This window comes from Myotis davidii, unplaced genomic scaffold (assembly GCF_000327345.1).
Source record: "Myotis davidii unplaced genomic scaffold, ASM32734v1 scaffold534, whole genome shotgun sequence".
Classification (NCBI taxonomy): domain Eukaryota; kingdom Metazoa; phylum Chordata; class Mammalia; order Chiroptera; family Vespertilionidae; genus Myotis; species Myotis davidii.
Genome location: NW_006286678.1, coordinates 5,503,270 through 5,513,828, shown reverse-complemented (window position 1 = coordinate 5,513,828; position 10,559 = coordinate 5,503,270). Strand labels below are relative to the sequence as shown.

At 49.6% G+C, this 10,559-nt stretch overlaps 1 protein-coding gene across 2 annotated transcripts in view; it reads left to right on the top strand.

Moving 5' to 3' along the window:
• The first annotated feature begins 5,275 nt into the window (after positions 1-5,275).
• CA9 (carbonic anhydrase IX) overlaps positions 5,276-10,559 on the top strand; it is a 6,544-nt gene continuing 1,260 nt past the window's right edge. The window contains exons 1-7 of one of the 2 annotated variants that reach the window (XM_015560535.1): positions 5,276-6,410; positions 7,215-7,244; positions 7,473-7,643; positions 7,788-7,925; positions 8,010-8,102; positions 9,111-9,177; positions 10,215-10,425. In XM_015560535.1, coding sequence (XP_015416021.1) covers positions 6,089-6,410; positions 7,215-7,244; positions 7,473-7,643; positions 7,788-7,925; positions 8,010-8,102; positions 9,111-9,177; positions 10,215-10,425 — 1,032 coding nt within the window. In that variant the 5' untranslated portion in view covers positions 5,276-6,088. Of the gene's footprint in view, positions 6,411-7,214; positions 7,245-7,472; positions 7,644-7,782; positions 7,926-8,009; positions 8,103-9,110; positions 9,178-10,214; positions 10,426-10,559 lie in introns of both variants that reach the window. The other variant, XM_006758621.2, reaches the window with a different exon arrangement.

The window sequence follows — 10,559 nt, the reverse complement described above, 5'->3', positions numbered from 1 at the left end:
GCTGGGGATCAATCTTACACCCAAGGTATGTGCCCTTGACCAGAATCGAACCCGGGACCCTTCAGTCTACAGGCCAGTGCTCTATCCATTGAGCCAAACTGATCAGGGCTTAAAAAGTTTGAGGACCCCTGCTTTAAAGTGTGCCTCTCTTATTGCCTAGCAATGCATTCTAAAGAAGTAGATATGTGGACAAAATTATATGTGCCAAGATGTGAAGCACAACATTGTAACAACAGATAACCTAAATGTCCAAAGGTAGTAAATTGGCTAGGAAAAATGTGGTACATCCATTTGAAGGAATAATATGAAGAAAGCATTGAAATGATGTTAAAAAGCTATCAATATGGGGAAAGGTACATAGTGTATTGCTGGAAGAAAAAAAGCAGACTATACAGCTGTTTGCACAAGATGATTTCATTTATGTATAATATATATGACTAGAAGGATAAAACAGTGGTTTTTATCTCTGGTGATGAGATTGAGAATAATTCATTCAACAGATATGTATTAAGCACCGACTCAGTGCCAGGTCCTGGATCATTGAGATTAAAGGGGTGAATAGGACTTTTCTGCCTTCCTAGGTTTCCTGCTTGAGCGTGCATGCATTACTTTGTAATCAGAAAAAAAATATTAAAAACTCAGGTTTTAGATAGACTTTGGACCCCATGCCTATTATCCTGGATTCCTAGGAATCTGGGCCCCACGCCAAGAACCAAGTTACTGTCAGGGACCTGAGGTCTCCTCTAGTTCTCTGACATTCTAACAATTCCGAGAAAGGAAAAATGCTGGTTTAGATCAGGGAGAAACAGCTTGATGGGTTTGGTGGAGGAGAGAGTTTGGGTCAGACTGCACCTTGGAATGGGTTCCAAGGAGACTGGTGAGACCGTATAGTGGGAAGCCTGGTCTCGAGAATGTGGGACGGTTTGTACTAAGATCTCAAGTGAGGAAGGGGACAGATATTCCCATGGTAATTGGTATCGCTGTGAGCCCAGTTGATGAGAACACAGCACAGCACCTTGGGGTGCAGTGGTGGTGGGTGTGTTTAGGGGTGCTGCCAGTGTGTGAGGGTGCTGTATAGAGCCTACTGTGAACTCAGACGGGGGAGGAAGAAGAGGGAAATGTCGAGAAGACACACTGAGTATAATTAGAGACAACTGATTTCCTGGAGACCACGTCTCCCCCAGAGCAAGTCAGGCACACCCCATAGTCTACCTGGAACAGACAGACTCTCTACTCTCAACTCAATCCCCAAAGCCAAAGGAAGGCAGGACCAGTGGGAGAAGGTCAGAAGGCAGCCACCACCTCTCTATTCTTTACCCTCAGCCTCTGCTTTCAACTCACTGGATGCTGGAGAAGCCCTAGTGATGCTTTGAACAATAATTATCAGTTATTCCACAACAATTAAACGCCTCTTATATGCCACATCCTGTGCTAGGCATGGAGATGAAACAATGGGTAATGAAATACGGCCTCTGCTGTTATTGATGCTGATAGTTTAGCATGGCAGACATGATAAAGAGTCGCCATAAAGTGAGGTAAACATTACAAAAGATGTATAGGCTTTTATGCAGGCAGAAGTGACCCCATCTAGGAGTCAGGGAAGGCTTCTTGGAGGAAGTAACAATGGAATTGATACCTGAAAGATGAACAAAACCTGGTGGGGCAGGGTTGGCAGTAGAGGTGAGAGAGACAAACAGCATGAACCAAGTTTGGAGATAACACACACACAGTGCATTCAAGGAACTGCTAGAAGTTCAGTAAGATTAGAGCATAGATTACAAAGGAGAGAGTGATGAAAAAGGAGACTGGAGAGACAGAGAGAGGCCAAACCATGGAGGGAATTTATACCAGCAAGACTATGTCATAAGTAATAGTAAACTCCAAGTGGCTAAATGATAAGATATTTTATTAGCTTATGCAACTGAAAAGTCCAGATGTAGGTAGGGTTAGCTTAATCCAGCAACTCAATATCACCAAGGATGTAGGATGTTAATTAGGCAGGTGCTTATGGATCTGATGTGGAGAAGAGAGTCCAATCCCGGGATACTTGTCTGTCATGACCTTGTGGAAACCGTGGAAGTGGAGGAAACTGCCTACAAAGACTATAATGAGGGATGAGGGCAGAAGGCATGAGACTTTCCAACACCAACCCATTTCTTCTCATCCTGTGCTAAAAATGGCTAACATCAGTTCTAAACGGCTAATGTCATAGTGGGCTAAATGGTGGTCCCCATAGAGATGTGTCCATACCCTAACCCCAGCAGCCTGTGATGGTGAACTTATTTGGAAAAGGGGTCTTTGCAGATGTAATTAAGCTAAAAACCTTGAAATACGATCATTGTGGGTTACCTTGGTGGACCCTAGCCAATGACGTGTTCCTAAAAGAGGCACCAGTGGGGAGACAGGGAGAAGGCCCTGTGAAGCTGGAGGCGGTGATTGGAGTTATGCAGCCGCAAGCCACGGAATTCCAGGAGCCGCCAGAAGCCAGAAGAGGCTCTAAAGCTTTCAGAAGGAGCAGGGCCCTGCCAACACTGATTTCGGATTTCTGGCTTCCCGAGAGAGAAAAATTCTGTTGTTCTGAGCCACCCAGTTGGTGGTAGTTTGTCACAGAAGTCCTATGAAATAACACAGACGATGAGGTCGGCCAGAACTACAGGTCAGCCTCGAGGCCCCAGAAGGGCTTTGATCTGTCTTTGCTTCTAATCCATGGGTGGGGAGTGGGAGGCTTTTTCTCTTCCCCACCAGCAAATAGCTCCCTCCTTGCGAACAGACCTTAATGACCAAAGAGTTAAGGCCAAGCCTTAACTAAGGTTGTGCACCAGGTGGGGGGGGAAGGGGGTTCCCCACTCGATCAGTCCTGAGTACACTCTGTCCCAACCTGGGGAGGCTCAGGGAACAAGACTCTGGGAGCTCAAACCTGTTTTGGAGTTTGGCTGACTCCCAGCTGGGAAGGTACGATCCCAGGTCACAGTCCACATTCCCCACCCAGAACAAAGACACAGTCACACACAGAGACAGAGAACTCAAGAGAGAGGCAGCACCATGCAGAATGGCATTTGGAAAGTCAGGGAGCTATAACAAAGAGAGATCTGCACCTGGACACAGCTCTGGGAGGGTAGGGAGATGTGTGGACACACAGAATGGCACAGAGAAATATGCAAAGAGATCCTGACAGAGACCTAAAAAGGAAAAAGATGGAAACATTCAGACTATTTGGAAAGAGGAAAAATGAAATAAAGCTGGGATTAGTGTTGAAGAAAGATGTCCAGACGTAAGGACCCCAGACTCCAGTTAGCATGGTGTTTCTGTCTCCTGTGCTTCCCAAAACCTCTCTGCCTCAACTAGATTACTTGTTTTCACACTCCATCTTGTCCAGGTCCATTCAATATAGATGTTCCCAAGGTATCAGGGGCCAACCAGGGTGCTGACAACACAGCTGACCAAGTCAATGAGGTGACCATCCAATGTTCACACTGGATCAAATTGCCATCGATGGAGGGCTCTTAATTTGGCTCCAGAAATGGCAATCTAGATGGTTAGACTAATTACTTTCTAAAGTGACTGCTTCAAGAACAGCTGTTGTTCAGCCATGTAAGCTTTTGGTATACAGTATAGCAGTCACTCTGATGAGGCATAAAGTGGGGTGCCATAAAAATGTATCATAAAAAGCATGGAGTCCTGGGGACGAGGAGAACCTAAGGCCTTAGACTTAAGACCATAGAACTTAGCTCCTTTAGCTAAGCTCCTCTGACCCCCAAAATGCCTTTCAAAATTAAAAAAAAAAAATGTGGTATCATGTTCCTGGAACAGTTGTGGTTCAACATGCACAGGTCATTGACAACAAGCTCCTTTCCCTGAGGGCAAGGAAGTCAGCTTAGTCAATTTGGTTTTCTCAAGTCCAGGCAAGGTGATCTGCAGAGAGAAAAATGCTCAATAATGACTATTGAATAAAAGAATGACTCAATCAATCAAATACTGAACCCTGCCTTTATGGAGCTAAGGTATTAGAACAGATAAAGCATCATAAATCATCTTAATATGAATAAGATGGTGGGCAAGGTTATTAGCGAGGGCAGGCTAAGCACTATGGTGGCTGAGGCACCAGAAATCTCTTCCTTTAGTGCAGAGCTAATCAAGAAAGACTTCCTGGAAGAAGTGGCCTTTGAGCTGAGCCTTGAATAATAAAAGGGATTTAGACAGGGGAGATAGTAAAACTATTTAACATGGTAGTGGGTGCACAAACACTGATCCATCTGAGTGGAAGCTGGCTCAGGCATTCTAGTGGGATTCTGGAGCCCTGCTGTGATAAGAGGTCATGAGGGGGTTGGGAGAGTCCCCAGGAAGGAGCTGGGGTAGCAGGAGCACTCTGGAGTGAGGGGCTAGTTACCAACAGAATTAGAAATATTTCAATATATTTAATTGCCTTTTACAATCACACAGATGCACAGTACCTACTGAATGTTAATTTCAGATATCAACCTCCTGTGATGGCCTAACTCTGATTTGCTTTGTTGAAGCCGTAGGGGCCTTACTACAATGTGAGCTACAGAACAGTAGAGGCTGTTTCCGGTCCAATGCTGTATCCCTAGGGCCTAGAACAGTACCTGGAGGATTGGAGGAGGGTCAATAAATGTTTGTTAAATGAGTAGGCAGAGACTGGGAACCCCAAGCCCATAATGGGGTCCTCTCATTTGTCTCCTAGCACCCACTCTGCCCCTCCAGTCCGTGCTCCACACCAGTCCTCAACAACACCTAATATGGGAATTGCATTCTCTCATTCTCCCAAAATATTTGATGCCTCCCCTTTGCTCAGAATACCATCCTCCCCATCGTTATTACTGAATTGAACTTCTACTTCTTCACAGCCCTGACCGAATCTTCTTACTTCTGCATTACCTTCTGAGGCAGAACCAACTCTCTCCCCTAAATCTTATGGTAGTGTTTGCTCTCACTCCCTGGACATGAGCTCCTCAGGACAGCAGCTGTGTCTTAGTCATACTTCTAGGCCGGTGCCTGACATATGTTATATGCTAAATCAATATTTATTACCTATAAGAGTGAATGGCTGCCCTGGCCAGGGTGGCTCAGTTGTTTGAGCATCTCCCAGTGAACTTGAAGGTTGCTGGTTTGATTCCCAGTCAGGGCACATGCCTGGGTTGCGGACTTGATTCCCAATAGGGGGCATACAGGAGATAGCCGATCAATGATTCTCTCTCGTGGATGGTTCTATCTCCCTTCCTCTCTCTCTAAAAACTCAATGACATATTTTTTAAAATTTTTTTTAAAAAGCATGAATGGCAGGCATTCCCAGTAGTGAGAACTATATGAAGGAAGGTGGTCATTTTGGGGAAAAATGAATGGTTTAATTTGGCTGGAATATGAGGGACAGTAGGAAGAGATGAGATGGGAAGGTATCTTGAGTAAGATTTTGCAGGAATGTGAAAGTCAACTCGATAGAGAAGATGGGCAGATGGAAGATACTTTGATAGACCGTAGGAAGTCAATGAAAGTTTTTGAGCAGAGGTGTAATATGATGAAAAACAAATTTACACCCATCAGAGTCCCACTCATACATATACTCAGTTTTCCATTCATACTCAAATTAACCCCTCACCTACCCATCCACCCCCCTCCTAGAGCTCCTGCGGCAGCTTGCCCTACCCCAGCTCCCTGGCTGGGCAGGGGATGCACACATGGTCTGCTCCCCTCTTGCTGTCTTTCCCCTTCCCTGCTTGGGGCTGGGAGGCAGGCCAGGGTTAGCTGAGGCTGGCTGGCAGGCAGCCTGGTGGTGCCAGGGAAAGCCTGCGCAGTGCCAGGTGGTGCCTTAAGTTCCAGGCTTACACCATGACCCCGATAACCTTGTGCCTACGCACACACCTGCCCTCACGCCACCCCAATCCGGGCTATGGTATGGAGGAGGGGGCACAGGGCCAGGCAGAACGGAGGGACTTTGGCTCCATCTCTACAAAAGGGAACTCTGTGAGTCAGCCTGCTCCCCTCCAGGCTTGCTCCTCCCCCACCCAGCTCCTGTTTCCAATGCACGTACACCCCGTACACACCGTGTCTGGGACACCGTACAGTCAGCCACATGGCTCCCCTGTGCCCTAGTCCCTGGCTCCCTCTGCAGATCACAGCTCCTGCTCCAGGCCCCACTGTGCAACTGCTGCTGCTACTGCTGCTCTTGGTACCTACCCATCCCCAGCGCCTATCCCAGATGCAGGGGACTCCCTCCATGGGAGGAGATTCATCTGAGGAAGATGATCCACTGGGCGAGGAGGACCTGCCCAGTGAAGAGGATCTGCCTGGAGAGGAGGACACGCCCGGAATGAAGACTGAAGCAGAAGAGGACACCCCGAAGATAGAGGATCTACCCACTGTGGCTCCCAGGGCCACTCACGGGAAGAACAAAGGTAAGCGGTCTCAGCCCTCCAAGTCTAGGCTCCAGGAGGTGTGTGCTTCCTTTCACCAAACTCCCGCCCAGGCCGGGATTGTTTGGGGGAGAGGAGCCTGTTCACCACAGTGGCCTTTCCCAACCCCAGGGTTCCGGTGATACCAGACCCTTTCCCGGTTCAGAGCTAAAAGAGGATGGTGGGGAGACAGGAATGAGGCACAGATGGAAAGAGATAGTAGGAAGAGGTGGGAACGAAAGGGGAAAGTTGGAGAGGAGAAAGATACTAGAAACATGAAAAGAGAGAAAACGTAGGTAGGGAGGAGTAAGCGTATGAGGGGAGCGGAGAGGAAAGAGGGGGGCTCCAGGGGAAGCGCAGGAGGGTTTGTGGAGGTCACCTCACCCTCAGTTTGCAGGTGAGGAAACAGACCTGGGAAGAAGGAAGTAGCCAGTAGGGGCACTGGCACCTTGACTCCCAAGCCAGGAACTTTGGGAAAAGAGTTGGAGACCAGAAAGGGAAGGAGGATGAGTGGGGAGGAGGGACAGGTAAGGGAGAAAGGAAAGATGCCCTACTGATTTGGGCCTGGGACTGAGGCCTTCCAGCCCCTCCCACCCCACCCCCCACCCCCATTTTACTAACACAGTGGCTGCAAACTGGAAGGCCCTTAGGATCTCAGCTTTAGGCATTTCTGTTCCCTGCTGTGCCTCTGTAAGGCGTCTGGGTTTGTGAAGCCCGGCTAGTGGGGGAGAGGGGGGGCACCTCGTTCTGGGCAGCGGGGAGGGTCTGGGCTCAAAGATCGCATCCTAACCCTTGTCATTCATGCAGGGGATGACCACAGTCATTGGCGCTATGGAGGTGAGACAACCGCCCTGCCCGCACAGACCCAATCTGGGCACCCACGCCTGCTGAGCTGACCCCCAACCATAACTCTAGTCCTGGGCGTCCCACCCACCGCATCCACATCTGCCCGATTCCTATTTCCCGCCCCAGTGTCTTCAGACTCCACCTCCTCACTCTTCCTATCCCACTGCCCTAAAACTTCCTGATCTTATCACTAGACTCCTGTTCCTACTCCTACCACAGGCGACCCGCCCTGGCCCCAGGTGTCCCCAACCTGCGCCGGCTGCTTCCAGTCCCCGGTGGACATCCGCCCGGAGCACACGGCTTTTTGCCCCGCCCTGGGACCCCTGAAACTCCAGGGCTTTGGGCTCCCGCCTCTCCCCGAACTGCGCCTCCGAAACAATGGCCACACCGGTGAGGCAGGCCGGGGCGGAGCCCTAGGGAAGGGGCGGAGCTCCCTGGTTCTCGGGGTGCAGTCCCCGCTGTGCTTGGGGACTAGCTGGCTCTCGGGGGCGCGGAGCCCACTCACCGGCTCACCGGCTCTCCCTCGCAGTGCAGCTGACTCTGCCTCCCGGGCTGGAGATGGCCCTGGGTCCCGGGCGGGAGTACCGGGCCCTGCAGTTGCACCTGCACTGGGGGTCTGCGGGTCGCCCCGGCTCGGAGCACACGGTTGGCGGCCACCGTTTCCCTGCCGAGGTGAGCGTGCAGCTGTCTGCAGCGGGGCGAAGCGGGGCGCTGGCGAGGGGATCTCGCCCATTCCTACCCACCTGTCCTCTCCAGATCCACGTGGTTCACCTCAGCACTGCATTTGCCAAAGTCGAGGAGGCCTTGGGGCGCCCAGGGGGCCTGGCCGTCCTGGCCGCCTTTCTGCAGGTACCAGCCCTGGACGTCCCCCACTCCCGCCCTCCCCATGCCCCCAGGCTCGGCCTATTTGCCCCGAGAGACCCATCGCAGCACACTCACCCTGGCACCTGCTTCTCCTCATTCACTCATTAGTTCATTCATTCAATGCCACTGTGAGGGAGGCACTGGGCCTAACAAAGGATTCGGAAACCGCGGGTCCTTGTCTCTATGAGTCCACAGCCAGTGACGGCGGCCCACAGGTAGACATACACCAAGGACAGTAAAAGAGGTGGTCAGGGAAGGCTTCTCGGAGGAGGTGAAACGTGAAGACTTCACTTGTGGGAAAGAAAAGATGTTCATGCAGAGCAAATGGTATGTGCAAAGACTCAGAATATGGCCACTCAGGGAATGACAGATGCAATAAAGGGGACATCAAGAGGAGTGATTTCTTTAATGCCCCTATAACAATAATAGCCCCTTTGTGAAATGCAATCAAGTCTAGAGGAACATTCAGTGACCTCTTTTCTTTGGACCTGTAATGATTAAGACTACATACACAGTGGTTAGAGGAAGCTGGTAACATGAAGAGACGTTGAGACACGTGCTAGGCTCATTCACACCCTAACTGACTCCTTAATGCCAGCCTCAAAGTACAAAGTTCAGAGAAGTGCCTCAGAAATAACCTGTCCTTGCTCCAAGTCAATCACATGAATTACTAAGGTGAATGCAGGGGTAACATGAGTACAAAGGCCATTATGGTTTTCAGGAGTGGGGCCCTGGTCACGAAGGCCTTATGTCTTAGTGACCGACGCTCCTCCACGTCCTCCTCCAATTTGCTATTGCAAACTAGCCTGCAGCACTTGTTGGCTTAGTTTGCAGAGTAAGTCAACTCTGAGTAATAATACATAAGATTTTGGGTTTCCCCCAACATTCTCAGAGCTGAGAAATGAGGGAGGACTCTGGGAACCCCACCTCACCTTCAGGCCTCTAGCCATGGCCCAGATGCATGTATAACCTTCCTGCACTGTCACCTCCTAGGAAGGCCCGGAAGAAAACGGCGCCTATCAGCAGCTGCTGTCTCATTTGGAAGAAGTCGCCGAGGCAGGTACGGAGACGGGGTCTCTCCCACAGGCAGGGGGTTGATGTGTGAGCTGGACGACGATGATCTTGATAATAACTATGAAGCTGAACAGAGGCAAACAGGCAAAAGCAAACTTCCGCCCACAGGTCTTATGGTTTAAAACCAAACACCGAATAAAAAACCAAAATAAGACAAAAACCAAATAAGACCAAAACCAAAACTGTGTTTGTAACTTCTGGAGTTGAGTCTGGAGAGCTCAAATTTTTCTGAGAACTATCAATTCTTCATAAGCCTCACATATTTTTATATTATTTATTTATTTATTTATTATTTTTTTATTGAAAGGCTGCATGGCTTGAAAGTTCATTTGTAGCCAAGAGTCCTCAGGTCCCCACGGGGAGCCAGAGATGGTGTGGAGCTATGGAAGTCAAAGAGGAAGGGAGAGAGAGAGATAGAAACATCAACGATGAGAGAGAATCATTGATCGGCTGCCTCCTGCACGCCCCACACTGGGGGTCGAGCCTAAAACCCGTGCATGTGCCCTGACCAGGAATCGAACCTTGACCTCCTCCTGGTTCATAGGTCAATGCTCAACCACTGAGCCATGCCGGCCGGGCAAGCATCACATATTTTAAATATGTAAATACTTTTGTTGGAAATCTTTTTCTTCTCAGTCATTCTGGGTCATTTTAAATCTCACCCAGTTGGATGTTAAGTTTTGCTAAAGTACAAGGAGCTGTGCTTTTTCAGTTTTTGTGTGTGTTTTTATGGTTATTTATATTTATTTACAAGTTATTCGGCTCATTTTCCTTTTTTTATTTTCTCTGAGCTTCACTGTGTGGTCCAGCATGTACCATAGTATGCAAAGTGAGAATGAAGACTCAGAGGGAGCAACTAAGGCGCAATTCTCTCCCTCTGCACGGCTCCAGAGCCCTTCGCTTTCCCCTGAGTTGTCTTGTGCTGAGTTTGGGGAAGGGATGCACTTAGTGAAGAAGTGGTCTCAGGGGACTGAGTCAACGTGGCTTCCGGGATATGAAACTGTACCCCATCCCTATACCCAGCGCTTTGGAGGGGGGCCATCTAGGTGAGATTCCAGCACAGGTCCTCTCCGCAGACTCAGAGACTTGGGTGCCAGGACTGGACGTATCTGCACTGCTGCCCTCAGATCTCAGCCGCTACTTCCGATATGAGGGGTCTCTGACCACACCCCCCTGTGCCCAAGGGGTCATCTGGACTGTTTTCAACCAGACAGTGAGACTGAGTGCTAAGCAGGTGGGGCTGGAACGTGTGGGGATGATGTGGGAATGTGGGGGAAGGGGTGTAGAAGGGAGGCATAATGAAAGGGCGCTGTGGGAGAGAGGGGGCATGGAGGGTGGAGACCTGAGGTACTGTGAATAGGCCTCAGA